The sequence below is a fragment of the Myotis lucifugus genome, unplaced genomic scaffold (genome assembly GCF_000147115.1).
Source record: "Myotis lucifugus unplaced genomic scaffold, Myoluc2.0 scaffold_160, whole genome shotgun sequence".
In the NCBI taxonomy this organism is placed as follows: domain Eukaryota; kingdom Metazoa; phylum Chordata; class Mammalia; order Chiroptera; family Vespertilionidae; genus Myotis; species Myotis lucifugus.
In genome coordinates this window covers 1,793,260-1,817,885 of record NW_005871208.1, presented here as the reverse complement: position 1 = coordinate 1,817,885, position 24,626 = coordinate 1,793,260, and the positions used below count along the sequence as shown (strand labels likewise).

Genomic DNA, 24,626 nt, shown 5'->3' with positions numbered 1-24,626 from the left:
GGGTAAGAACAAGGCGAGGCCCCGGTTGCAGATAGAGAGAAAAGGGTAGAGGCAAGCACAAAGGAAGGCAGACTCGCGAGAGAGGAGCGTAATTGACCCTCAACTCACGCTCCCGCCCGCCCGAGACCCCCCCAGGGCCTGGCCCGCTCGTCTCCCGGCCTCCGCCTGCCCGGTGCCAGCTCCAGCCCGCCGCAGCCCCGCGGTCCTCCCCTCCCCGGCCCCTCGGCCCCTTTCATCTTCCCTAGACTCCGCTTGGGGTTTTGCTGGTTTCTGGGAGATAAAAACCGCCTCAAACAGCGGCGGCGCGCCGCCAGGACAAACAGGGCTGGGCGGGCCATGTGCGCCTGGTTACCGGCCCCGGCCGGGTCGCCGGGAAGGGGCGGCGGGCCGCGCTCCAGGCACCCAGGCTCCGGCGATGCCTCCCCAAGTGGGGGGCCCCTGTCAGAAGTCTCGGGCGCTGCCTCGGTTTCCCGCCCGGGTCGCTGGGGGTGGGCGGAGACCTCCCGCTAAGCTCTCCCTGCGCCGGGGGCGCTGGGTCACAGGCGCTGTGTCGCCGGGGCCGTCGCGCCCCCTGGTGAGGTTCGTGGGGAGCGCGCGAGGCCTGGGCTTCCGTCTCCCTGGAATCTGCAAGTTGTGAAAACCGTTCAGCGAACATTAAACAAGGAGTATGGGGAAGGCGGTGGCGGGAGGTGAATGCACAAAGCACAGTTCCTCCTTCCAGTGCCCATGACGGGTTGAGAGGCAAGCACCCACCCAATAATGACAGCGCAACCTGTTGGTGGAAATCAGGCTTCGTCAAAGGGAGGTGGGAGTTGCAGGCCGAGGCCACAGTCATTTCTTGGGGGTATCTTCTGGTTGGATGGTGTCACGCCTGAGGCAAAACAAAATCTTTGCGGTGGGTTCTCAGCGCTTTCCACTAATCTGTCAGCGTCACAGACTCCTACCTGCAAACCGGTCCTGCTTCCCCTGCCCAAGGAGAGCTTTCCCAACTAGCTCCCCACAGGGTTTTTACATTATGCTCTTGAAGCCTTCTGTGACTTCCCAGGCTACAGGGAGCGGATCTAGCAAAAATCGTTCTGTGCAGTATCACCTGGGAGCTTTTTTGGAAATTTAGCTTCAGAGGTCCACTCAGAATCTGCATTTTAGCAAGATCCTCAGGTGAGTCCTATGGCCATTAACATTCTAGAGTCCTTATTTTCTGACCTGGGAATAACTCTTGGTAGAAAGGAGCAGCAGACACAGAAGCTAAGAATGCTGAACTATAATGCACACTAGAGCCTCCCATGAGATGAGCAGTGTTTTTTTTTAAATATATATATTTTTTATTGATTTCAAAGAAGAGAGAAGGAGAGATAGAAGCATCAATGATGAAAGAGAATCACCTACCCGCTGCTGCCCCCTGCACGCCCCCCTCTGGGGAGCCAACCCACAACCAGGGCATGGGCCCTTGACAGGCATGTGCCCTTGACCGGAATTGAACCTGGGACCCTTCAGTTCGCAAGCCAATGCTCTCCAGCGGTTCTCAACCTGTGGGTCGCGAACAATGAAAATACATCCTGCATATCAGATATTTACATTACGATTCATAACAGTAGAAAAATTGCAGTTATGAAGTAGCAATGAAAATAATTTTATGGTTAGGGGTCACCACAACATGAGGAAGTGTATTAAAGGGTCGCAGCATTAGGAAGGTTCACTGCATCCACTGAGCCAAACCGGCTAGAGCAAGATGAGTAGTTCTTGGGAGTGAGGACTGTGACTCAAAAATTTCTCTGTCTCGCCCTAGCTGGTTTGGCTCAGTGGACAGAGCATCAGCCTGAGGACTGAAAAGTTCTGGGTTCGATTCTGGTCAAGGGCACATGCCCGGGTTACAGGCTCAATCCCCAGTAGGGGTTGTGCTGGAGGCAGCCGATCAATTCTCTCTCATCATTGATGTTTCTATGTCTCTCTCCCTCTCCCTTTCTCTATATCAATAAAAATATATTTTTAAAAAATTTCTCTGTCCCCAGAGTATGGTCTTTGGAATTTGCTCATTAACATTTGTTAAATGAATGAACCAATGCCTAAGTCGTCTAGTCCATGACAGTTATGGCTAAGGATCTCTGATATCTGTTTAGCAGTTTATAATTTATTAAATGGCTTCATTTCTATTATTTTGAATGGGAAACAACCACATGAAATAATGAGGACATTCTGCAAGTGAGGAAGCGGAGGCTTAAAGAATTCAATGATTTTTCCCAAGGTCATGTGGCTGTAAGCTGAGGAGCCCCCATTCTGCATTAGACTCCTTGGAGTTAGATGGAATAAGATCAATTTCACTTTTATTCTGAAGTTAGAATGCCTGGTTGTGATATTTTTAGGTCAAATTTCTCAGTGTCTGGTTCTCATGGGGACAATTGTTGTAAAGATTATACAAGCGCTTATAATAAATGCTCAGGAAATGTTAGTTTTCCAACTGTTCCCCCTTTTCCTTCCAGGACGCCTAGCCCTGTGGGCCCTAGGTTCTGGCGGCCGCACTACTCGCTCTCAATGACTTTTCTTCTCCTGGAGGCTTTCCAGCCCATGTGACCGTCTCTGTTTTCCTCGGTGCGATTCACAGTCCTGGGAGGGTTAAATGAGGTACTTTCCTGAACGTGGCTTAATTGGGGCTTTCCAAGCGCTGAGAGAGTGGGGAACTGTATTTGGGAATTCGGAACTGGGAAAAACAGCAGCCCCACAGGAAAAAAACAAAAACCTCCCAACTAGGGGTTGGCCCTGCGGACGTGTCCGCGCCGTTTTCCCTCCAGCCGCCAGGCGGCGCGCGAGGAAGCGCTAGAAGTCTATTCCCCCACCCACCCCCGCTACCCCGACTGCGCAAGCGTCCTTCTTCTGCGTTATTCTCTTCACTTCCGTTGAGCTTCACTTCGCTGTTTGTCCCAGGCGGCTACCCGTACGCATCCGAATCTAGCCCGGGAACAGAGAGAGCCGCTGCGTCCGCGAGTTTGCCGCTTCCGGACGTCTGCAGGAGCGGCAAGATGTGCTCCCTCGCGTTGTTCCCTCCGCCTCCGCCTAGGGGCCAGGTCACCCTATACGAGCACAATAACGAGCTGGTGACAGGCAACAGCTATGAGAACCCTCCTCCCGACTTCCGGGGCCAGGTGGCCGGGGCGGGGAGGGAGGGACCCACAGGCTTGGGGCGGAGTAGGGGAGAACCGGGGACCCGAGGCTGTGCGGCGGGGGCGGGGTTGGGGTTGCAGTCCCCACATTGGCGCACTGGACGCTGCCTGGTCCGGGCTGGAGAAGGATAGAAGCGCAGGATGTATTTTAGGGCTGGGAATGGAGGATGAGGGGTGCTGAGAAGCCGGGGGGCAGGCCTAGAGAGAGTGCAGAGGATGTGAGGGTGCAGGAGAAGTCCTGAGAAGTTGGGATCAGTGTCTGGGAGAACTGGGAAAGCACAACTTGGAGAGTTTTGTTTTTCCCCGTGGTGTTCCTGGGAAGGAAAAGGAAGGAAAAAAGGACACTTATTGAGCGTTTACTCTGTAAGGAGGCGGCTCTGAGTTAGGTGTTCACAAATATTATAAGATTTAATAATCACAACAACCCCGTGAACTTGTATTGTAGTTTTACAGATAAGAGCTAAGAGCTGTTTTCCGGTTTTTCAAGTGTTGTATTTGTGGAAATGGGAAATGGGTTTCTGGAGCCTCTTACCCTTAGTCCAGCCATGGTTCGGAGACGGCAGGGAGTTCAGCAGAAAGAGACGGACTCATTGCCAACCTCTCATTTCTGGGTTATAGTGGATCAATTTTCCTGTCCTAAACCTGTCTAAGGACCCCCTGAAGAACCCTGGGAGGCTGGACCATGGCACAAGAGCTGCTTTCATCCATCATCGGGAGCAAGTGTGGAAGAGATGCATCAATATTTGGTGAGACGTGGCAAAGGGTCTCCTGGAGATGATGAGGTCACCACCCCTCTGCCTCCGCTGCTAGGCTCTCAATCCTCATTGTAGAACTCAAGGCTGTGCAACAGTTTTTCCATTTCAGCTCCAATGACTTGCCTTGCTTTCTGGTTTGATTATGTGAACCTGCTCCCTACTCAGCAAGGTTGGCTCTAAGGTCGCAGCGAATGATCTGGTACCTAGGTCATTCATTTTGCACATGTAGGAGTGGAGCCATACTGCCTGGATTAATTTCCTGGCTGTGCCACTTTTAGCTGTGTGCCCTTTGGGCAAATTACTTATTCACTCTGCCCCTCAGTTGCTTCATCTGTAAAATGGCACCTGTCTCATAAGGTTGTAGTGCTGATTAAATGAGTTAGTAGATGTAAAACACTTAGAGAACAATGCCTGGCCCATATGAATCCCCTCAAGAGTTAGCTACTATCATTGTCATTTGTAGAGTGAATTCCTACAAATGAAGTAGCTGGTTTCAAAGGGTATGTTCATTTGTAATTTCATGTGCTGTTGTCAAATAGTCCTCCTTTAAAATTGTGCATACGTAGCCCTAGCCGGGTTTGCTCAGTGGTTAGAGAGTCAGCCTGGGGCGAGGTTCGATTCCGGTCAAGGGTATGTACCTCGGTTGCAGGTTGCAAGCTTGAGCCCCAGCCCTAGTCCGGGCACCGGGGCGCGTGTGTGGGAGACAACCAGTTGGTGTGCCTCTTGCATCGATGTTTCTCTTCTCTCTCTCCCTCCTTTCCATTCTCTAAAAAAAAAAAAAAAAAAAAAAAAAAATCAATGGAAAAAATATCCTCTGGCCTAGCCTGTTTGGCTCAGTGGATAGAGTGTTGGCCTGTTTACTGAAGGGTCCCAGGTTCAGTTCCCAGTCAGGGCACGTGCCAGGGTTGCAGGCTTGATCCCTAGTGTGGGGCATGCAGGAGGCAGCTGATCCATGATTCGCTGTCATCATCTATGTTTCTATCTCCCTCTCCTCCCTTCCTCTCTGAAATCAATAAAAATCTATTTTAAAAAAAGAAAAAATATTAATCAAAGAAAAGAAAAGAAATTGTTTATATTTATAGTCCTACCAGCAGTGTACGAGAGTGCTGTCAAACTTTAGTATTTGGGCCCTAGCTGGTTTGGCTTAGTGAATAGAGCATTGGCCTGTGGACTGAAGGGTCCCGGCTTTGATTCTGGTCAAGAGCACATGTCCGGGTTGTGGACTCAATCCCCACTAGGGTTCGTGTAGGAGGCAGCCCAGTGATGGCGAACCTTTTGAGCTCGGCGTGTCAGCATTTTGAAAAACCCTAACTTAACTCTGGTGCCGTGACACATATAGAAATTTTTTGATATTTGCAACCATAGTAAAACAAAGATTTATATTTTTGATATTTATTTTATATATTTAAATGCCATTTAACAAAGAAAAAAATGAGTTCACATGTCAACCAAAAAAATGAGTTCACATGTCACCTCTGACACGCGTGTCATAGGTTCGCCATCACTGAGGCAGCCGATCAATGATTCTCTCTCATCATTGATGTTTCTATCTCTCCCTCTCTCTTCCTCTCTGAGATCAATAAAAATATATTAAAACAAAAAAACTTCAATATTTGGTATTACAGTATGATTTAATTTGCATGTCTCTTTGTATGTGAGTGAAGTTAAATATCAGTTCATTGTCTGAAAGTTATTCAGTCCTGGGCCCTTTCTCACTTTCTGCCTCTCCAGCTGCTGCTTCTCTTCCTGATGTCCCTTAGATGTTGGTGTCCTGGGCTGGACTTGCAATTGATGCTCCACACCTGGGTGTTCACTTGTCTGCCAAACACGCCCTCTAATCTGCAGCCAGACTGATCTTTCTAAAATGCCTCTGCTTAGTAATCCTTCCATGGCTTTCCATTCACTGACATAGGGCTAGTCTTTATTCCTTGACTGGCTCACAAGGCCCTGAAAGACATCGGAGCCTTAGTCGCTTAATTGGTAAAATGTGCAGAATGATCATTTTAGTGTGATAATTAAATGAAAGAACAATATATCAAGTGCATGGCACATAGTTGCCACTCAAATGTGAATTCTCTTATTTGTAAACATGTTTATTGAGTGAATGAATGACATTTGTAGAAGGTAGACTGAAGAGATCAGAGTACTCTGACTCACAGCTTCCTCTTCTCATCAGGCGTGATATGGGCCTATTTGGGGTGCTGAATGAAATTGCTAACTCGGAGGAGGAGGGTAAGTATTTCTCCCTCCAGCCCTCTCTAGTTTTGCTATTGGCATCACCCCTTCATATTCTCCCTAACGCATCCTGGTACCTGTTGGCCCAGCCCCTTTCCCTTTAGCCCTGTTTTCCCTGGCCAGTTGTCTACACTGCTGCCATCTTTACTCCTCCCCTCTACCTACCCCACATATCCCAGAGTGGGTGTCCAGAATGAGGTGTCCAGAAACACTTATTTGGTAGAAGGACCTGGGGAGTGCTCATCCCTCACCTAAGAGAGTCCCCAGTTAGAGCCCTGTGAATGGTTTAATCAGAGCTGTTTCCTCAACCCCACAGTATTTGAGTGGGTGAAGACTGCGTCCAGTTGGGCCCTGGCACTCTGTCGATGGGCCTCCTCCCTCCATGGGTCCCTGTTCCCACACCTGTCTGTAAGTTTAGCTGCTCCCCTGGCCCTTCCCACTCCCATCCCCCTCTCCATTTCCTTAAGGGTGGGGTGGGTGGGAAACCTGCAGAAGGGGGCGTGGTCCAGGGGGAACATTATGGGGATAAGCTCCTTTTGTCCCAGTGCATCCTTGACCCGATTTGCTCTTACAGCTCAGGAGTGAGGATCTGATTGCTGAATTTGCCCAAGTCACAAACTGGTGAGTGTACCAGCTCTGAGGCTTTGGTAGGAAGGAAGTCCTGAAACTTGCAGCTTCTTTTGGGGAGAGGGAAGTCTATGCACAGATTCCTCCCACCCCTTTCCTGACTGCCTCCCACATTCTCACTCCTTCTTCCTCCCCCAAAAATAAAAGAAAAAGTAGAAAACAATAATGTCCTTATATGAACAGGAATCTAAGCTTCTGGGGTGGGGTCAGGATAGGTATAGATTTGGACTCTTCATGCTCATTCCTGCCCCAGGTCCAGCTGCTGCTTGCGGGTCTTTGCATGGCACCCCCACACCAACAAGTTTGCGGTGGCCCTGCTAGATGATTCGATCCGTGTGTATAACGTTAACAGGTATGTGGGGGCCTTCTGGGCAAGCTCTGACTCTTCAGTCTCCATGGTTTAGTCTCCACTTCCCTCTCCCGCCTCGGTCCCAGGGGAGTCCTGCAGTTCCTGGGCCTGGTCCACAGGGCTCCTTCTAGAACTGGATGTGTCCTCTATCCAGATATAACCTTTATCTTATCCTGTCCCACAATACCCCGGCCCTGGGTAGTGAGCTTTCTTCTCTAGATTTGCCTCTCAACTGTACTCAGTTCCTCTGAGCCTTAGTGTTCCTGTTTTGACTCAGTCTCCAACCCCTTCTTCCCAGCACTATAGTCCCCTCTCTGAAGCACCGGCTGCAGCGAAATGTGGCAGCTCTGGCCTGGAAGCCCCTTAGTGCCTCTGTCCTGGCTGTGGCCTGCCAGACCTGCATTCTCATCTGGACCCTGGACCCCACCTCCTTGTCTACCAGGTGAGTCCCACTCTGTCTACCGTGGCCTAAAGGCTGTGGCCCTGCTAGGTGTAGTGAGGAGGTCTCAAAGGAGAAGTTCTTTGTCCTCACAGCAGTTCCCACGGGAGAAGTAGACCTAAGGTCAAGGTGGAGGTGCTAAACACTTTAATCTAGAGAAAGGGACAGAAGTAGGGGCTTCTGGGATTCTGGGAAGTGTGTATCTATGAATTAAGGAGTGGAAAGGCTGTCTCTTTTAGAAGACTGTCAGATACAGATTTAAAGGAAGGTGGGAAGGGAGTTAATATGGATATAAATTGAAACCAATGAAAAATAACCCCCAGAATTAACTAATTTAAAACCAGAAACTGGTTGTTTAAATTATGAATAAAGAAAAAAACCTTTTAGTCAGCCTTGTTGAGGTAAAAGAAAATCAAAGTACATATGCTATTTTTAGAATGGGAATGGAGAGATAACCATAGCTATGGAAGAAAATAGAGTTATTAAAGAATATTATATACATGTTTAGACTAAGAGATTTGAAAATCTAAAGGAAATGTTCGCTTTTCTAGCAAAATATAAACTACTGAATGGATTGTTGAAGAAATTAAAAGGGATGAGCTCTACCACTAAAAAGATGCCAGGCTGACATGGTTTTATGAGAGTTTTATCTAACTGTCAAAGAAAAGATCATCTCCATGCTATTTAATTCAGATCATAGACAAATTAGGAAATCCTTCTGATAAAATTTTTACTTTTAATAAACTTTATTTTGGTATAATTTTATTTTATTTATTTTTTAAAAATTGATTTCAGAGAGGAAGGGAGAGGGAGATAGAAACATCAATGATGAGAGGGAATCATTGATCTCTTCAGTCCACCAGCCAATGCGCTATCCATTGAGCCAAACCAGCTAGGGTGATGATTTTAGATTTTAGCAAAGATAGTGGAGAGTTTTGATATATCCTTCATGCAATTTCCCCATTTTAAATATATTTCCATGTTACATTTGTCAAAACTAAGAAACTGCTCAACCGGTTTAGCTCAGTGGTTGAGCGTTGACCTATGAACCAGGAGGTCACAGTTCCATTCCTGGTCAGGGCACATACCTGGGTGGAGGGCTCGATCCCCAGTGTGGGGCATGCAGGAGGCAGCCGATCAATGATTCGTTCTCATTATTTATTTATTTATTTATTTATTTTATTAATCCTTACCTGCAGACATTTTTTCCATTTTTTTTTTTCTTTTCTTAGAGAGAGTGGAAGGGAGAGGGAGAGACAGAGAGAAACACCAATGTGAGAGAGACACATCAATTGGTTGCCTCCCATACACACACCCAACCAGGGCCGGGAGCCTACAACTGAGGTATATGCCTTGACTGGAATCGAACTCTGGACCCTTCAGTCCACAGGCCAACGCTCTATCCACTTAGGCAAAGCAGCCAGGGCTCATTATTTATGTTTCTCTCTCTCTCCCTCTCCCTTCCTCTCTAAAAATCAGTAAAAAGCATAAAGGAAAAAGCTGCCGCAAAACTGAAATGTCCATTTGTGGAGGCATGCCTAAATAAATTATGGTTATTTGTTCAGTAGAATACAGGGGAGCTACTGAAAAGAATAAGATAGGTCTCTATGAACTGGAAAGGTAACTATGATTTACTGTAATGGTAAAGCATAAGTTGTAGATCAGTGGCCTAAGACCTCATTGGAGCTAAAAGTGGTTCTAGGTAAGTGGAAAAGTAAGAGGGTGGCACTAATTCAGGCAGTGGCCTGTACCTGTCAGGCCAAATATGTGGCTCTGGAGATGCAAAGCTAAGACACAGTGGTGCCCTCAAGTAGTTCCTAGCCTAGTGTTGGAGGCCAACCCCTAGGCAGCATCTTTATGGCAAGCAGAAAACAAAGCAGGAGCAGAGGAGGGAGGCCGATTTAAAAAATAGATATTTTTATTGATTTCAGAGAGGAGGGAAGAGGGAGAGAGAGAGAAACATCAGTGATGAGGAGAATCATTGATTGGCTGCCTCCTGCACACTCCCTACTGGGGATCGAGCCCGAAACGTCGACCGGAATCAAACCTGGGACCCTTCAGTCCGCCACTCTATCCACTGAGCCAAATCGGTTAGGGCAGGAGACTGGTTCTTATAAGAAAAGGCAAAAACACAGGTTTTGCAGCACAGGACGAGTTCTGGGGAGTGGCAGATGGTTCTGGCAAGAGAAGAATTTATCGCAGGCCCCCGGCAAGATGGTCCTTTGGGAAGAGGGCTGTCTTCTCTGGTGGAGCATGACATCGCCCCAGCTTACCAATTCTAGCTTTGCTGGTCAGAAAGTTTTATTTCTCCTTGAGGACTCTAGTGAAAGCTTACTCCCCTTTACCCACTTTCCTCTATGGACCTACTGGTGGTGACATTGCCTTTCCTTATTTTTTTCTTTAACTTGCACAATCCTTATTCATTTTCTCCAACCTGGATTTTACCTCCGAGGGGCCACTGGGCTTTGGAAATTTTATCAGGAGGAGGCAAGGAAATGAAATCATGGGGCTTTCTTGTTGTCTTCTGACTTCATACCCTGTTTCCTCTGGCAGACCCTCTTCTGGCTGTGCCCAAGTGCTCTCTCACCCTGGGCACACACCTGTCACCAGCTTGGCCTGGGCCCCCAGTGGGGGGCGGCTCCTCTCAGCTTCACCTGTGGATGCCGCTATCTTGGTAGGTTGGTCCCCACCCTTCTTTTGGTCATTGCAGCCACTCCTCAGGTTGAGGAAAGAGCCCTCTTTGCCTAGTGGTGGAAAATATCCTTTAGGAAGGAGAGGGATAGTTGTCCATTCAGTCTTAAACTTACCTAGGGAAGGAGCTGCATCATCCAGACTCTCAGATTTAACATTCTGCCTGCTATAATTGTAAACATAAAACCTATTTTTCCTCCTGTTTTTTTTGTTAATCCTCACCTGAGGATGTTTTCTCTATTGGAGTGGAAGGGGGGTGGGGGGCAGGGGAGGCAGAGAAACATCGATGTGAGAGAGACACATCGCCCCGATCAGGGCTGGGGATCGAGCCTGCAACTGCAGTATGTGTCCTTGTGCCCTTGACCAGAATCGACCCGTGACTCTTCAGGCTATAGGCCAACGCTCTAACCAGTGAGCAAACTGGCTAGGGCATATTTCCTTCTGTTTTAACAGCCCCTTTCCTGCTCCCTTCCTTTCTGGTACTTTGTACCTTAAAGAGGGGAGCCCCTGTGAGATGATAGGGGTGCTTGAGTTTCCTGTCTACTCTCTTGACCCCACTCTCCTAGGTATGGGATGTCTCAACAGAGACCTGTGTTCCCCTTCCCTGGTTTCGGGGAGGTGGCGTTACCAACCTGCTCTGGTCCCCAGATGGCAGCAAAGTCCTGGCTTCCACTCCTTCAGCTGTCTTTCGGTGAGTGGGAGGACAGAAGGAGAGCAAGAATGACCTGGAGAAAGGCACTTGGCTCCTGGAACTTCCAGCAGGAAGGACCTTCTGTCCTCATTCCTGTTCTTTGACCTGACCCCGGGACTGACAGAGGGAGTGAAGTTTAAATTTTGGAACCCAGAGGTCCTAAGCTGTGATTTGCTTCTCTCTGGCGCAGAGTCTGGGAGGCCCAGATGTGGACTTGTGAGAGGTGGCCTACTCTATCAGGGCGATGTCAGGTGAGTTTCAAAGAAGCTGGGGAGGAGTGGGGCCCCTGATTCCCCAAGCTTGTCTCCCCACCTCCTCTACTTCTCTTCCTCTTACCAGTACCTTCCCCTGTGGACCACCCTTCCCCTGCCTTTTGCTTCCTGATCCCAGACAGGCTGCTGGAGCCCAGATGGAAATCGGCTGCTGTTCACTGTATTGGGGGAACCACTGATTTACTCCTTATCATTCCCAGAACGTTGTGGTGAGTTAGGGGAAACACTTCAGGGTGCAGACCATCTCTGGGGTAGTCAGAGGGAGGCAGGAACCCTCTGGAATATGCTACTCTGAAGGATAAGGGGAAGGAAAGCAGCTTGGGGGGCGAGAGGTGTTGATGCCTGTGATGGAGAGGAGGCAGGGGACAAGTCAGATGCCCGTTTCTTGTACAGTGGGGCCTTGACTTATGAGTTTAATTCGTTCCAAGACCGAGCTCGTTAAGGAGCTCGTTAACTCAAATTACTCTATCAACTCAATGCAAAAAATCGGAGGAGAGAAAGCTGGTATCTCAAAAAACTCGTTAGTCAGGACACTCGTAAGTCAAGGCCCCACTGTACTTAAGAGCCTCTGCCCTTATCTACAGGTGAGGGAAAGGGGCGTGTTGGAGGTGCAAAATCAGCAACGATTGTGGCAGATCTGTCTGAGACAACAGTACAGACACCACATGGAGAGGAAAGGTGAGCTGAGTGGGTGAAGGGGAGAGGCAGTGGAATGTGGGAGACCGTGCTGAGCCCTCCCAACCTACTGTTCTGACCCATAGACTTGGGGGAGAGGCTCACTCCATGGTCTGGGACCCCAGTGGGGAGCGTCTGGCTGTGCTCATGAAAGGTAAGAGGTGGGGAGGAAGGACTATGCTCAGGCCCCAGCCACCTTACCAGAGTGTCCATGCCTGGCTGCAGTTCTTTGCCCCTGCCCTGCGATTCAGCCTCTAGGTTCCTTCCTGCATCCATTTCTTACAGGAAACCCCCAGGTCCAGGATGGTAAGCCAGTCATCCTCCTTTTTCGAACTCGAAACAGCCCTGTGTTCGAGCTACTTCCTTGGTAAGTGCTGGCCTTCCCTCTGAACCCACATCCCACCTCTGCCTCCAGTTGCCTGCTTATTGTTTCTTCTTCCCCTAGTGGCATTATCCAGGGAGAGCCTAGTGGCATTATCCAGGGAGAGCCAGGAGCCCAGGCCCAGAGCATCACTTTCCATCCTTCCTTCAGCAAAGGGGCCTGCTGGGGTTTCCGGGGTGAGGTGGAGGAGCTGAGAGCCTTGGCTGCTGTGTGGCTCTGCCATACGCCTCCTTTGGCCCAGCCCGATAAGACTTCTCTTTCCCTTTCTGCAGTGCTGGTCCACAGGCCGAATTGCCCACATCCCTATGTTCTTTGTCAACGCCCAGTTTCCACATTTTAGCCCGGTGCTTGGCCGAACCCAAGAGCCCCCAGCTGGGGGTGGAGCTTCTATTCATGAACTGCCCCTCTTCACTGAGACATCCCCAATCTCTGCTCCTTGGGACTCTCTCCCAGGGCCACCACCTGCTCGGCCGCACTCCCCTCACCCCCATTTCTAATAATAAAAATTTCTGTTTCCCACTCAATTATGAGACTCTTTGCAAGGGAATTGCATTGGGGTATAGTGAAGAAGAAAAAGGCATAGACTTTGGGTTAAGATTTTGGTTCTGTCACTTTTAGCCACTTCTTATGAGTTTGTCAAGTTATTTAACCTTAGGAACTAGATGGTTTTCAAATGATTATGAAAGAAAAGCTGAGAAAATACCAAAAGTCCTGAAGGTCTAGCATAGGCTCTGGCATGTAATAGATGTTTCACTTTCCCCAAATTCCAGCAAGTTCCCAGGATGGTGCAGGTTGGTAATGTGGCAAAGACTTGGTCAGTATGAGATAGAAGAAATTTTATTGGATGAGGGGATGTGAGGGAGATATAAGTGCTGGGCGCTGGGCCAAGGTGGCACGGGCCATACTCAAGGCACCCTCTCGGGTGCGGTGCCCACCAATGAAGCCGCTGGCATGGACAAAGATGCAGCCAGGAATTCCACTGACCTGGTCCAGAGCCTCATCCCGAAGACCCCGCCATGACTCTGGCAGGGGCAGCCTACAAGTGAGCAGAAAGAGCAAGTTGGTGAGAGCAAATGGAGGCCTTGAGGAACTGAGACGGGGAGCAGAACAGAGGCCAAGACTAGTGGACTCCTCTATAGGGCTGCAACAGGGCCTCACCTGCTCTGGAATGAATGGAGCTCCTTGGGCACACACTGTACCCGCCACTGTCCAGCCTGGTCAGTGTAGATAACAAAGGCGATGGTTACTGGGGGTGACAGCCCAGATTCCAGGTGATAAAGATGCTCTTTCCAGGGGCAACCACCTTTTGCCAGTTCTATTATCTCCCCGCTTGGGTCCACCTGAAAGGGAAGTGGGGCGTGGCTGGAGGTTCAGGGTAGGAGGAGCCTCTGTTGACCAGCAGCCCACCAGTAGTCACTAATGCCTGAGCCACAATGCCTCCTCTCACGCCTGTACCTGTAATCGCTGGGTCAGGGCCTCTTCCACCAGGGCCCGGGCTGGCATCCAGCTGTGCTGGTAGAAGTCTAGTCTCTGCAGAAACTCCTCCCGCACCAGATCCATTGCACGCTTGAACCCAGCCTGGGAATCACAGACACTCTCATTTCCTCCCCTGAGGTCTTACATGCCTCATTTTCTTCCCCTGGGCCCCCCTTACCTCAGTGTCTTGGTTGGGCTGGTTCCAGGTGGGATTGAGCCGGGCCACCCGGGCACTCAGTGTAGTGGTCAGCGCATATCGAGGCTCTCCCTCCCACTGGGAGATCCCATTGTCCACTGCATCCACCTCCTCCACGAAGTTCTCATACATCTAAGGCAGCAGCAGAAATGCTCTTAAGGGTACCTACCACTTGCATGGTAAAGTTTTACAGGTTTCAAAGTTATGTGCATACTCTCTCTTATTTAATCTCAATGCAATGAGCCTGTGAGAATCTCCCAACAACTGGATGCGGAAAGGGAATTGGGGTGTCCAGTAGCTTGCTTAAGGTCAGAGCCAATAGTGCTGGAATTTGGATCACCTGATTTCTAATCCAGTGCTCATTCTATCACACAGGCCCTAGCTGAGGCAGCATGTGTGGGGAGGAGGCTGCTGAATCCTGAACAAAGATCTGGAGTTCCAGGAGGGGCCCTGTGGGAGTGGACCCCTGTGGCTGAGGGAGGGTAAATCTCAGGGGGGCTGAGTAGGCTACTCAGTGACCTGTTCAGTGAGGCCCAGGAGGGCCTGGCCAAGCACACGAGTCAGTTGGGAGAGGACAGGTGCTGGACTAGACACAGCGCTGGGGTGTGGTCCCAGAGAAACCCACGGGCTGCGTGGCATCAGCAGCTGCTGCGTCTCCTGAGCCTTAAGAAATGGTAGGACAATGCTTCAAGAGTCTGGGGGCAGAAACGATATGGGATATCAGTGTTTAAGGCAAAACTGCCCTACAAAATAGGCTTGCATGTCGACACGTGTGGTATGTAAAAAAAGTATTCTCAGGGAGAGCCAAAGAAGAAACTCCTCTATGCCCAGCACCTCTCAGTCTGGACCCCAACCTGATAATCAGTTAAAACTTGGGTGTAATAGTTCCATTGCTTAGAAACCCCTCAGCAGAAGGAAAAACTAGCCCAGGCAGTCTACAACCTTAGCATTCCAGTCTCCAATTTAACCATTCATATATTTTCTTACTTTTTTGGCTCATATTAATGCTGTGCCATAGGGGCAGGTAGGCTGAGTCAGAGAAGTGAACAGTCTGTCTGCAAAAAACAGAGCTGGCTGAATCTGAAGTTTGACTTGTGAACTTCACAGGAGTAGGGTCTAGTACAGCCGTGGGCAAACTATGAAATGAATAAAACTAAAAAAAAAAAAAAAGACCGTACCCTTTTATGTAATGATGTTTACTTTGAATTTATATTAGTTCACACAAACACTCCATCCATGCTTTTGTTCCGGCCCTCCGGTCCAGTTTAAGAACCCATTGTGGCCCTCAAGTCAAAAAGTTTGCCCACCCCTGGTCTAGTAGGTGTCCTCGGAATCACTGATCCCACAGCACACCAGGGCCGCTAGCCCTGTTCCTTCCTCAACAGCAGGAATCTGCTGAACCGCTTTCAGGAGACGCTGGTGGAACCTGAAGGTATTTTCATAATCAGACCCTTCCCAACTCATGTGCCTCTAGTGAATTACAGTGGTGCCTGATAGGCTCCTCTCCCCTTCCAGGCAGCCAGAACCTGAGCCATATGCTTCCAAACGTCAGCAGCCTCCTCTATTGCCAAGTTGTTGAACAGTCATTTCTTATGTATGTCAGGTCAAGAAAAAGACTGGAAACTGCTTTATGGTTTTCAAAGCTCTTCTCCACATGTTACTTCTCACCACCACCGCATGCCCTTGTGAGATGAGCCTGACTGAGGGAGACAGTAGTGGGCTGGCTATGGGCTGGAACCCTGATGTGAGGTCCCGTCCTAAGGGCTACGTGAGTGCCACTCCCAACTGGCCTGGTGGAGATGCACGTGGGGCATCTGTCCTCAGGTCCCCACCTTGTCATAGAGGGTGCCCACCATGCTGTCCTCTTCGCTAGTGCCCAGCAACTGGGCCAGCAGCTTGTGCCCGAAGTGCAGATAGATGAGTCCCGCACTGCTCAGCTTGGTCTGCCATGGCTTCCCAGGGGACAGGGAGCTCATGGTCTCTGTGAAAGACCTGAGGAGCACAGGGAGGTGGGGCTGAGGCAGAGCTGCCCCAGTTAACCCTGTGTATGTGCATGTGGGGGCACAATGTGGGGTAGGGGGGCTGGGGAATACTGCAGGAGCTGGAAAGGGAGAGCCCAGCTGGAGAGGCTTTGGCTTTTCCTTAGGGGTCCACAGACCGCAGCTTAAAGTCTGTGCATGCATTCGACAATGGTAAACTCAATGCTTACAACGTGCCAGACTTTGTGTTTAGACATTGGGGATAAAAAAACAGACCATGTCCCTGTCTTCAAGTTTACCTGCTAAAGGCAGACAGACACACAAACAACCAAGCGAATGCTGTAGCTATGTTATAAGCAAGGAAGTGTGTGTGTGTGTGTGTGGGGGTGGATTTAGAGAGCTTTCAGGTCATACCTGAGCAACGAATTTACGGGGTGTACACCAGATAAAGGGTAAGAAAACATGTACATGGCTAAGAGGTCTCTTCATGGAATTGCAAGAAAGGAGCTTGGGTGTGAGAGGTGAGTGGTAAGAAAAGGTGGAAGGGCAAGCAGGGGCCACATCATGGTAGGGCTTGCATGCCATTCTCTGGAGTTTGGACTTCTATTTGTATGTAATGGGAGCCACTGAGAGACACTAAGTAGTCAAGAGCATGTTAGAAAGAGCATTGTGCCAGCCAGCATGGAGAATAGATGCAAGATTACCTGCAGTGGTCCGGGTAAGTGAGGAAAGCAGGAATTTGAGTAGCAGTGGAACAGAGAATAGGGAAAAGTTATTAGGGAAGTAGAAACCATAGCTATAATTTGTAAACACTAATTAGAATCACCCAGGGAGCTCTTTTTTTGTTTGTTTGTTTTAATGATTTTTATTAAATACTGAGTAAATACAAAACATTTTAATAAAATACATATAAGGTATAGCCATGGCCAGTGGTGCTCAGTGGTTAGAGCTCTGGCCCATGCACTGAAAGGTTGCAGGCTTGATTCCTGGTCAAGGGCACGTACCTGGGTTGTGGGTTTGCTCCCTGCCCTGGGCTGGAACACATGTGGGAGGCAACCAGTCAGTGTACCTCACATCAGTGTTTCTTTCTCTCCCTCCCTTCCACTCTCTCTGAAAAGTAATGGAAAAAATATCCTCATGTGAGAATTAACTATATATATATGGTATAAAGACTAATAACAACCCAGCCAGTGTGCTCAGTGATTGAGCATCAACCCATGACCCAAGAGGTCTCAGATTCCTGGTCAGGGCACATGCTCAGGTTGGGGGCTCGATCCCCACCCAGTAGGGGGCATGCAGAAAGTAGCTAATTGATGTTTCATGCATCGATGTTTCTATCCATCTTCCTCTCTCTCTAAAAATTAATTTAAAAACCCCACACATATTAAAAAATTAAAAAAGACTAATAACAATAACCCTCCCAGGTGAAGTTCAAAAAGAAGGAAAACTGCCCTGGCTGGTGTGTTAAGTGGTTTGAGCGTAGGCCTATGCACAGAAGGGTCACAGGTTCTATTCCTGGTCAAGGGGGTCAAAGGCAAATCCCTGGGTTGTAGGTTCGATCCCTGTGCCCCGAGACAACCAATCAATGTTTCTCTCTCGCCCCCTCCCCCCTTCCACTCTCTTTGAAGATCAATGGAAAAAATATCCTCGGGTGACAACAAAAACAAACAAAAAACAAAATAAGTAAAACTAAATAAATTGATGATGGAAACAGACATATGTGCTAAACTATACACAAGGGTATGATGAACACAAAATTCAGGATATTGTTTACTTTTGAAGGAGGTGGGGGATGGGATAGGGAAGAAGCACACAGGTACAGATTCAAAGGTAATGATAGTGTTCAAATTCTTGGGTTGGGAGATTAGTTCATGGGTGTTCACTTTATGTTTTATATTCCAGAAATGTTTTTTTAAAATATTTTTTAAATTGATTTCAGAGAGGAAGGGAGAGGGAGAGAGATTGAAACATCAATGATGAGAGAGAATCATTGATTGGCTGCCTCCTGCATGCCCTCTAATGGGGATCAGCCTGCAACCCGGGCATGTGCCCTGACCAGGAATTGAACCCGGGACTCTTCAGTCTTCAGGCCGATGCTCTATCCACTGAGCCAAACTGGCTAGGGCCAGAAATGTTAAATACATTATTTTATGTGTCAAATACTGCATAATTAAAAAAATTTCTTTTTAAATCCTCACCCAAGGATAGTTTCCCATTGCTATTTATTTTTAAAAATATTTTTATTGATTTCAGAGAGGAAGGGAGAGGGAGAGAGAGATAGAAACATCAATGATGAGAGTCACTGAATGGCTGCCTCCTGTACACTCTCCACTGGAGATCGAGCCCACAACCTGGGCTTGTGTCCTGACTGGGAATCAAACTGTGACCTCCTGGTTCATAGGTCGACACTCAACCACTCAGCCATGCTGCTGGCTGGGCTATTTTTTATTTTTATTTTATTTATTTATTTTTAATATTTTTGTTAATTTCAGAGAGGAACGGAGAGAGAGAGAAATATCAATTATGAGAGAGATTCACTGATCAGCTGCTTCCTGCACGCCCCCCTACTGGGGACTGAGCCCACAACCCCCCTTGACAGGAATCGAACCGAGGGCCTTTCACTTTCAGTCTGCAGGCCAATGCTCAATTCACTGAGCCAAACTGGTTGCTTTCCATTGATTTTTAGAGAGAGTGGAAGAGAGAGGGAAAGACAGAGAGAAATATCAATATGAGAGAAACACATTGATTGGTTGCCTCCTGCAGGAGCCCAGACCAGGGCTGGGGCCGGGGAGGAGCCTGCAACCGAGGTATGTGCCCTTGACCAGAACTGAACAGGGGGCCTTCTGTCTGCAGGCTGACGCTCTCTCCACTGAGCAAAACCAGCTAGGGCCTGCATAATGTTTTATAGAAAGTATGTCAAATCGTTAGAAAAAAGGAAGTAACAGTCAATAATGTCAAGTCCCACCAAGAAGTGCGTTAAGGTGAGATTCTCAGCCAGTAACCTGAGCTGCTGTTGGAAGTCATCGGTGGCCTTTTCATGAGCATTTCCAGTGGAGAGAGACTGGGAGAGAACCAGCTGAATGAATGACATGATTTGGAAGGGATATGGAGCCAGGGTCAGCTCTTCTTTTGAAGAATGACAGTTTAGGCTGTAAATACTGGAGGGTTTCCTCCTAACATCATTTATGAATATGTACACTTAATCATAATCACTTTAAACAGTGTGGTGTACAAGAGAGAGGATTTTGTATCTACTAGTATTTCTATTTTCAAGATGACAGATGCCTAAATAGAGTTCTAAGTTATTGGCAAAAAGTAGAAACTGGTGGGAAGTCCAAGAGGAGAAAGTAATAGATTGGAAAGGGGACAAACAGAAGGGAACAGTGATGCTGCACTGGAAGGAGGGAGCTGAGGATGTTTACGAGTGGGAAACAGGAGTTTGATGAGATAGGGGCTTGAGGAGAGGGGAAAAGGATTGGAATGAAGTAGAAGACCACACATATGTGAACTGTCACCAACCACCACAATCAGGTGGGCCCAACAGTGAGAAGTGGGGCAGCAAGGGCACATGAATGGGTTAGTCCCAGCTGGGATATTAACTGGGGAGAAAACAGTACTGGTGGGAAAAAAGTCCGACAGCCAGAGGAGGTGAGCTGGGAGGGGCCTGAGGACTGACTAGGAGCCAAGGGAGGCCTGGGCAGGTTAGACTCGGAGGTCCACGGCCAGGTAGGCAGGGGGAGAGCCGGAAGGATGGAAGGCCGCAGTGGCACGGGACTCGACACAGCCCCTGCAGTGGCTGGCTGAATTGGGGCACTGAATCAAGCTGAAGTGAAGAAAAGGTATCTGGGAACCCACCTCTGGTGATGGTCATATCGGTGTCTCTGAGGGTCGTACTCGCCACCCACATCTACCACGACGTCGCAAGAAGCCAGTTTTTCGGGGTCCCGGGTCCTCACAATCTCTGCATCCTGTAGGGGGCACCGGAGGTGAGGAGCTGCCAGGAGTCGCGCGGGTAGGGGGTTACTGCTAGGTTTTAGGGGGGTCGGAAGGGTAGGAGGGGGGCTCGGGCCGCCCCAGGTACCACAGGGACCCAGGGAAGGCACGCGGGCGGCCCAGGCGCACCGTACCTGGTACTCCGGCAGGAGGCGCAGCAATGCGCACGCCAGGGCTTCATCGCAGTGGAAGGTGCCGTTGTGCGTTCCTATTCGGGGCGGTGCCATGAGGCTGCAGCGGGGTCGTTTGGAGGGCTGCACGCTCTCCAGGCTGTGCATGCGGTGCCGGACACGGAGGGGCGGCGGCAACAACAAAGGTAGGAGTCCCCGCAGGAAGCGGCAGCCCATACAGCTCCTCCGGTGCAAAGGCGGGAGCGCCGAGCCGGAAAAGGAAGTGCCCGCGCAGCCCCACTTCCGCCTGTCAGCCTTTCCCACGGCCCCAGGCCCCGCCCAGCGGGGCCGCTACTCCGCAAAGGCCTTCCCGCTCCTCCGGGTGTCAGACGGAGCCTCCAAGATAAGCCCTGCATCAGGCTCTGGGAGGGGCACACTCTCGACCCCTCCCTCCCATCTCTTCACCAGTCCCGTACTGATGCAAGAATAGACCAACATTCTGCCCAGCTGGAACATTTATTGGCATTAAACACAAAACCCTTCTCTCCCCCACCACAAAGTCCCAGGCCCTTGAAGTAGGGTCCCTCTGCCTGGTTTCTGAAACAGGATCTCAGGCCTTGGCAGCCTGAGTTGCCCCCAGGGCTGTGAGCTGCTGAATCTTCTGGCTCATCATCTCCATGACAGCTGTGGGGGAAAAAACAGTCAGACCCTGGTCAGGAGCTGAAGGGAAGAACCCAGAGTTAAGAGAAAGTGACAGGGAAATTTAAGGAGTGGCAGACACCAACTATAGTTAATACAACTTAACACAGTGATCCACTACCGCAAAATTTGGAATCTACAATGTATCAGTAAATATGACAACCATTGGGATATAAAAATGAACAACATACAATATTGAGTCAGACATAACCAAAAATTATAACGTGAAAATACTTTTGCCTTTATTATTTTTTTAATGTGTAGTTTTATTTTTTATATATGTTTTTATTGATTTCAGAGGGAGGGAAGGAGAGATAGAAACATACATGATGAGAGAGACCCATCGGCTGCCTCCTGCACACCCACTACCAGGGATCGAGACCTCCTGGTTCATAGGTCGATGCTCAACCACTGAGCTACAGCGGCAGGGCTATTTTTACCTTTAGAATAGTGGTTCTCAATCCTGTGTTACATAATCACCTGGGGCATTTTACGAGACCCATGCCTCACCATTTGACTACCATCACCTGGGCTCTGGGGCATTAAAAAAAAATACCGAACCCTGGAATCCTTGCCCACCCCTAGCCCCCACCACTACCCAGCTTGATTTACTAGTAGTTTGTTTGGAGGGGGCCCCAGGCTTGCTTTCTTTCTTTTTTTTCTCTTTTTTTTAAACATTTTTATTGATTTCAGAGAGGAAGGGAGGGAGAGAGAGACAGAAACGTCATTGAGAGTCACTGATTGGCCGCCTCCTGCATGCCCCACACTGGGGATCAAGTCCGCAACCCGGGCATGTGCCCTGACTGGCAACTGAATCCTGATCTCCTGGTTCATAGGTCAATGCTTAATCACTGAGCCGGCTGGTGTAGCTCAGTGGTTGAGCATTGACCCAGGCTTTCTTTTCAAACTCCCTTGGTGATTCTAATGTATAGCCAGGGCTGCAATTGCTAGTACTTAGGGCTATTTCTTTCCTGTGTGTTCATTTACATGTATCTTTTTCCCCATTCAATCCCCATTAAGAACACAGACATGATTTCTTTCCTCTAAATTTCTCAAACACCCAACCCAGGAATCTACAAATAGTGGGTATGTAATATACTGAATCTAGAGAATAACACAAGACACAAAAGAGAAAGACATGGTTTTAATCCAGCAAAGGGGACATCCCCATGGTTCACACTGCAATCCATGTTCTTTATCATGGAGGTACAAAGGATGAAGAGGTGCCTCAGGCCAAGCTTACCCTGTTTCATGACATGCTTCTCTTGAAGGGCTGGCTGGATTTTCTCCATTTGCTTGGTGAGAAAGTCTATTTTCCTCTTGAAGAAGTCCTTGGCATCCTCAGCTGTCTAAAAGGTCAGAGGTGAATGAGGGGCTAAGAGGATTGGCCAGTGTTTCAGTGGTTAGAGCATCGGCCTGCACAATGAAGGGTCACAGGTTCAATTCTCGGTCAAGGGCATGTATCTGTGTTGCAGGGTTCGATCCCCTGCCCCAGTTGGGGTGTGTGGGGAGGCACCCTATCGATGTGTCTCTCTCACATCAATGCTCCTCTCTCTCACTCCCCCCCCCACTCCCTAAAAAAAAAAAAGAGGTCACCCCATGCTGTCTCTAAATCCTCCCCTAAACTTCCTTTCCTTGCTCAGAGGGGCATGTACGTGGTTCCTTCCACTCACCTTCTCTACATAGTAGCCAGTTCCCACATCGATGAGCACGTGTTCTACATCATGGAGCTTCCCAGGGACATACATCTGAGAAGCAACAGTTAAGGGAAAACTAGCCCAGCATGAGCCATGATTCCTTGTCAGCCGAAGACCCTCTTTCCTAAAAAGCTACAAGGCGCAGGGACTGAATAATCTGGGGGCTTTAGAATTATACCTGTACACTCCTCCACATGTGGAGACAGAGAAGTTGGTTCCTTAAGGAGAGAATGACAGACACACACTGAGACACTGTCTGCCCTGAAGCCATCGCCACCCTTTAAGCAGTTAGCCCCTCCAGAAAGACTAGATACAACATGTTCTTAGGGCTGTAGAAAGTGAAAGTGAGAAGCCAGCCCCGCTTCCCCTCAACACCCCAACCACAAACTAGCTAACTCCTGATGGATTTAATGTTCATTATTTAGGTAACCCCTGGTACACGATTATTTCAGTGTTCCTCTCTCAGCCTGTCAGTTCTCAGACGACAGTTTACAGGTGTCCTGTTGTCACAACTTGATCATTCAAGTAAAACACTCAACAGGGAGACACACCCAGGTTTCGTAGTAACCACAGTTTAGGAATAAGAGCCGCAATTAAACTGAAACTGAGAATAAACAGAGTCAACCCCCTTGTTTCTATATCCTATTCTTCTATTGCTTATGTGTTCTAAGTAATTAGTAAAAATGTAAACCACGTTTTATCTTTATATTAGATCATATATTCAAACAAAAAAGGGGAACAGTCACACCTCAGTTACATATACTCTTCGGTGCTTACAAGACAATAGCTAGATGTTGGCCCCAGGATACAGATAGGAGAGCTAGGCAGTGTGTCTAGTAAGAGCTCTCAGAATCATGGGGCCCTCTGGAGTCATCAAAACTACCCCCACCCTTTTTGGAGGGGGAGGGAGGGGTACAGGAGAGAAGAGGAGGGCTGGATGGTTCCTCTGGAAAGGATACAGAACTCGTCAGTGGGACAAGTAATTCTTTCCCTGTGAAAGCAATTAAGACAAACACCTGGGGAAGGTTGTCCGCTCCAACGTTAAGACGTTAAAGGGCCCAGCGCAGAGAGCATGAGAAGAACGGCAACGGGGCAACAGGCGCACTGTCCTGTCCATTTCAATTCTAGGTGGGCAACATGCAAAAGGCTCACGAGAGGTACAGAATGAGTAACGGACCGTTCTCTCGTCTCCGGTAAGGAAGTCTGGTTTAGGAGGCGGGACCAGAAGCCGCGCACCACATCCCCCTGCTGCCTCCGCGCGCTCCCCCCATACCCTCATTGCTCTTGTTCAGCACGTTCAGACAGTCCTTGGCTTCCACGTACTTGGTCTGCACCACCTTGAGCTGGGCAATGGACGTGGACAAGAACTCCACTTCCTACAGGGCGCAAGAAAGAGTCAGTGGGGCTGGAGGGAGAGGAGCACCGCCCGAGAAGGGGCGAGGGTTTCGCAGGGGAAGGGAAGCTTCCCAAACGGGGGGAGTGGGGAGGGGGCGAGGGCGTTCGCGTGGGCAGAAGGGATGTGAGGCGGGAAGGGGTGTCTCGGGGGCCCGTCCCCACCTGGTCCAGCTGGTTCTTGAGCATTTCCAGCTGCGGGAGATTCAGCTCGGTGATGTTCACCGACTGCGCCATGTTGGGAAGGAGGACTAGGACTGAAAAGCTGAGAGCGGCTTCCGAGCGACGCTCTAGCCGTCCTCTGCGCATCTCGATGGCTGCCAGGAGGCCTCGCTGCCCCGGACATCTCTATGGTCCTCCGCCTGGGGAGGGGCGCCACTGAGTCACGCCTCCTAGTAAAGGCAGGGCGCGTGCCTTTCATAAAACATAGCACGTCTAGCGTAGTAAAGTTGTAGCGGACACGACTGCTGCTTCCAGGAGCTTAAAAATCTTTAAAATAGTGAGGCCATAACTATAACATTACAAATGTATGCGACTCCACGTGTGTGGTATAGACCTAGTGACCGATTAGCCAGGAAGCCTGAGAAGTTCTCTGGTGGAGGGGGGATAGCATTAGGAAAGTGGTGCTTTGGAAAAATTAAGCAGAAGAGAGTCTGGTGGTAGAGAGGACAGTGAGGAGGCACGTTGTCAACCAAGTACAGCCCACGTTTGTTTATTATTTTAATATATTTTTATTTATTTCAGAAAGAGAGGGAGAGACAGAAACATCAATGATGAGAGAAATAATCGATCTCTCCTGCACACCCCCTATGG

The 24,626-nt window shown here is 49.1% G+C and overlaps 3 protein-coding genes across 6 annotated transcripts; 1 reads left to right on the top strand and 2 right to left on the bottom strand.

Annotated features, from left to right (window-relative positions):
* Positions 1-2,496: 2,496 nt before the first annotated feature.
* On the top strand, positions 2,497-12,795 carry AAAS (aladin WD repeat nucleoporin). Its single transcript, XM_014461778.2, has 17 exons — positions 2,497-2,619; positions 2,920-3,137; positions 3,774-3,901; positions 6,087-6,142; positions 6,462-6,553; positions 6,720-6,766; positions 7,026-7,124; positions 7,420-7,563; positions 10,114-10,234; positions 10,818-10,942; positions 11,133-11,193; positions 11,333-11,423; positions 11,799-11,892; positions 11,976-12,043; positions 12,175-12,256; positions 12,359-12,452; positions 12,544-12,795. The coding sequence occupies exons 2-17, from the start codon at positions 3,015-3,017 to the stop codon at positions 12,766-12,768; spliced, it is 1,650 nt and encodes a 549-aa protein (XP_014317264.1). The 5' UTR covers positions 2,497-2,619; positions 2,920-3,014; the 3' UTR covers positions 12,769-12,795.
* A 291-nt stretch (positions 12,796-13,086) lies between these two features.
* CUNH12orf10 (chromosome unknown C12orf10 homolog) lies at positions 13,087-20,339 on the bottom strand. Of its 4 annotated transcripts, none has more exons than XM_023759685.1 (7): positions 20,050-20,322; positions 19,778-19,890; positions 15,776-15,935; positions 13,926-14,075; positions 13,727-13,849; positions 13,430-13,485; positions 13,087-13,307 (listed from the first exon to the last, which is right to left on the bottom strand). In XM_023759685.1, the coding sequence occupies exons 1-7, from the start codon at positions 20,260-20,262 to the stop codon at positions 13,109-13,111; spliced, it is 1,014 nt and encodes a 337-aa protein (XP_023615453.1). In that variant the 5' UTR covers positions 20,263-20,322; the 3' UTR covers positions 13,087-13,108. The 4 variants fall into 4 exon arrangements, with proteins under 4 accessions (XP_023615453.1, XP_006095794.1, XP_006095793.1 ...); XM_006095732.3 differs by having other exon boundaries at positions 13,430-13,611; positions 13,727-13,837; positions 20,050-20,320; XM_006095731.3 differs by having other exon boundaries at positions 13,430-13,611; positions 20,050-20,311.
* Positions 20,340-20,522: 183 nt separating this feature from the next.
* PFDN5 (prefoldin subunit 5) lies at positions 20,523-24,172 on the bottom strand. Its single transcript, XM_006095729.1, has 6 exons — positions 23,979-24,172; positions 23,695-23,797; positions 23,381-23,412; positions 22,398-22,472; positions 21,968-22,073; positions 20,523-20,709 (listed from the first exon to the last, which is right to left on the bottom strand). Exons 1-6 carry the CDS (start codon positions 24,120-24,122, stop codon positions 20,636-20,638), a joined length of 534 nt encoding a protein of 177 aa, XP_006095791.1. The 5' UTR covers positions 24,123-24,172; the 3' UTR covers positions 20,523-20,635.
* Positions 24,173-24,626: the final 454 nt, after the last annotated feature.

What these genes read in the sequence shown, in the direction of transcription:
- PFDN5 (XM_006095729.1), bottom strand. Translation starts at nt 24,122, where the DNA reads ATGCGCAGAGGACGGCTAGAGCGTCGCTCGGAAGCCGCTCTCAGCTTT. An exon ending in TTGTCCCACTGACGAGTTCT is followed by an intron (nt 22,473 to 23,380) that starts GTATCCTTTCCA and finishes GTTGCTTCTCAG; the next exon opens with ATGTATGTCCCTGGGAAGCT. An exon ending in GAAGCATGTCATGAAACAGG is followed by an intron (nt 20,710 to 21,967) that starts GTAAGCTTGGCC and finishes TTTCCCCCACAG; the next exon opens with CTGTCATGGAGATGATGAGC.
- AAAS (XM_014461778.2), top strand. Translation starts at nt 3,015, where the DNA reads ATGTGCTCCCTCGCGTTGTTCCCTCCGCCTCCGCCTAGGGGCCAGGTC. An exon ending in AAGAGATGCATCAATATTTG is followed by an intron (nt 3,902 to 6,086) that starts GTGAGACGTGGC and finishes TCTTCTCATCAG; the next exon opens with GCGTGATATGGGCCTATTTG. An exon ending in ATCATTCCCAGAACGTTGTG is followed by an intron (nt 11,424 to 11,798) that starts GTGAGTTAGGGG and finishes CCTTATCTACAG; the next exon opens with GTGAGGGAAAGGGGCGTGTT.
- CUNH12orf10 (XM_006095731.3), bottom strand. Translation starts at nt 20,262, where the DNA reads ATGGGCTGCCGCTTCCTGCGGGGACTCCTACCTTTGTTGTTGCCGCCG. An exon ending in GCCTCCTGCCGGAGTACCAG is followed by an intron (nt 19,891 to 20,049) that starts GTACGGTGCGCC and finishes TGCCCCCTACAG; the next exon opens with GATGCAGAGATTGTGAGGAC. An exon ending in TGGGCACCCTCTATGACAAG is followed by an intron (nt 14,076 to 15,775) that starts GTGGGGACCTGA and finishes CTGCTGCCTTAG; the next exon opens with ATGTATGAGAACTTCGTGGA.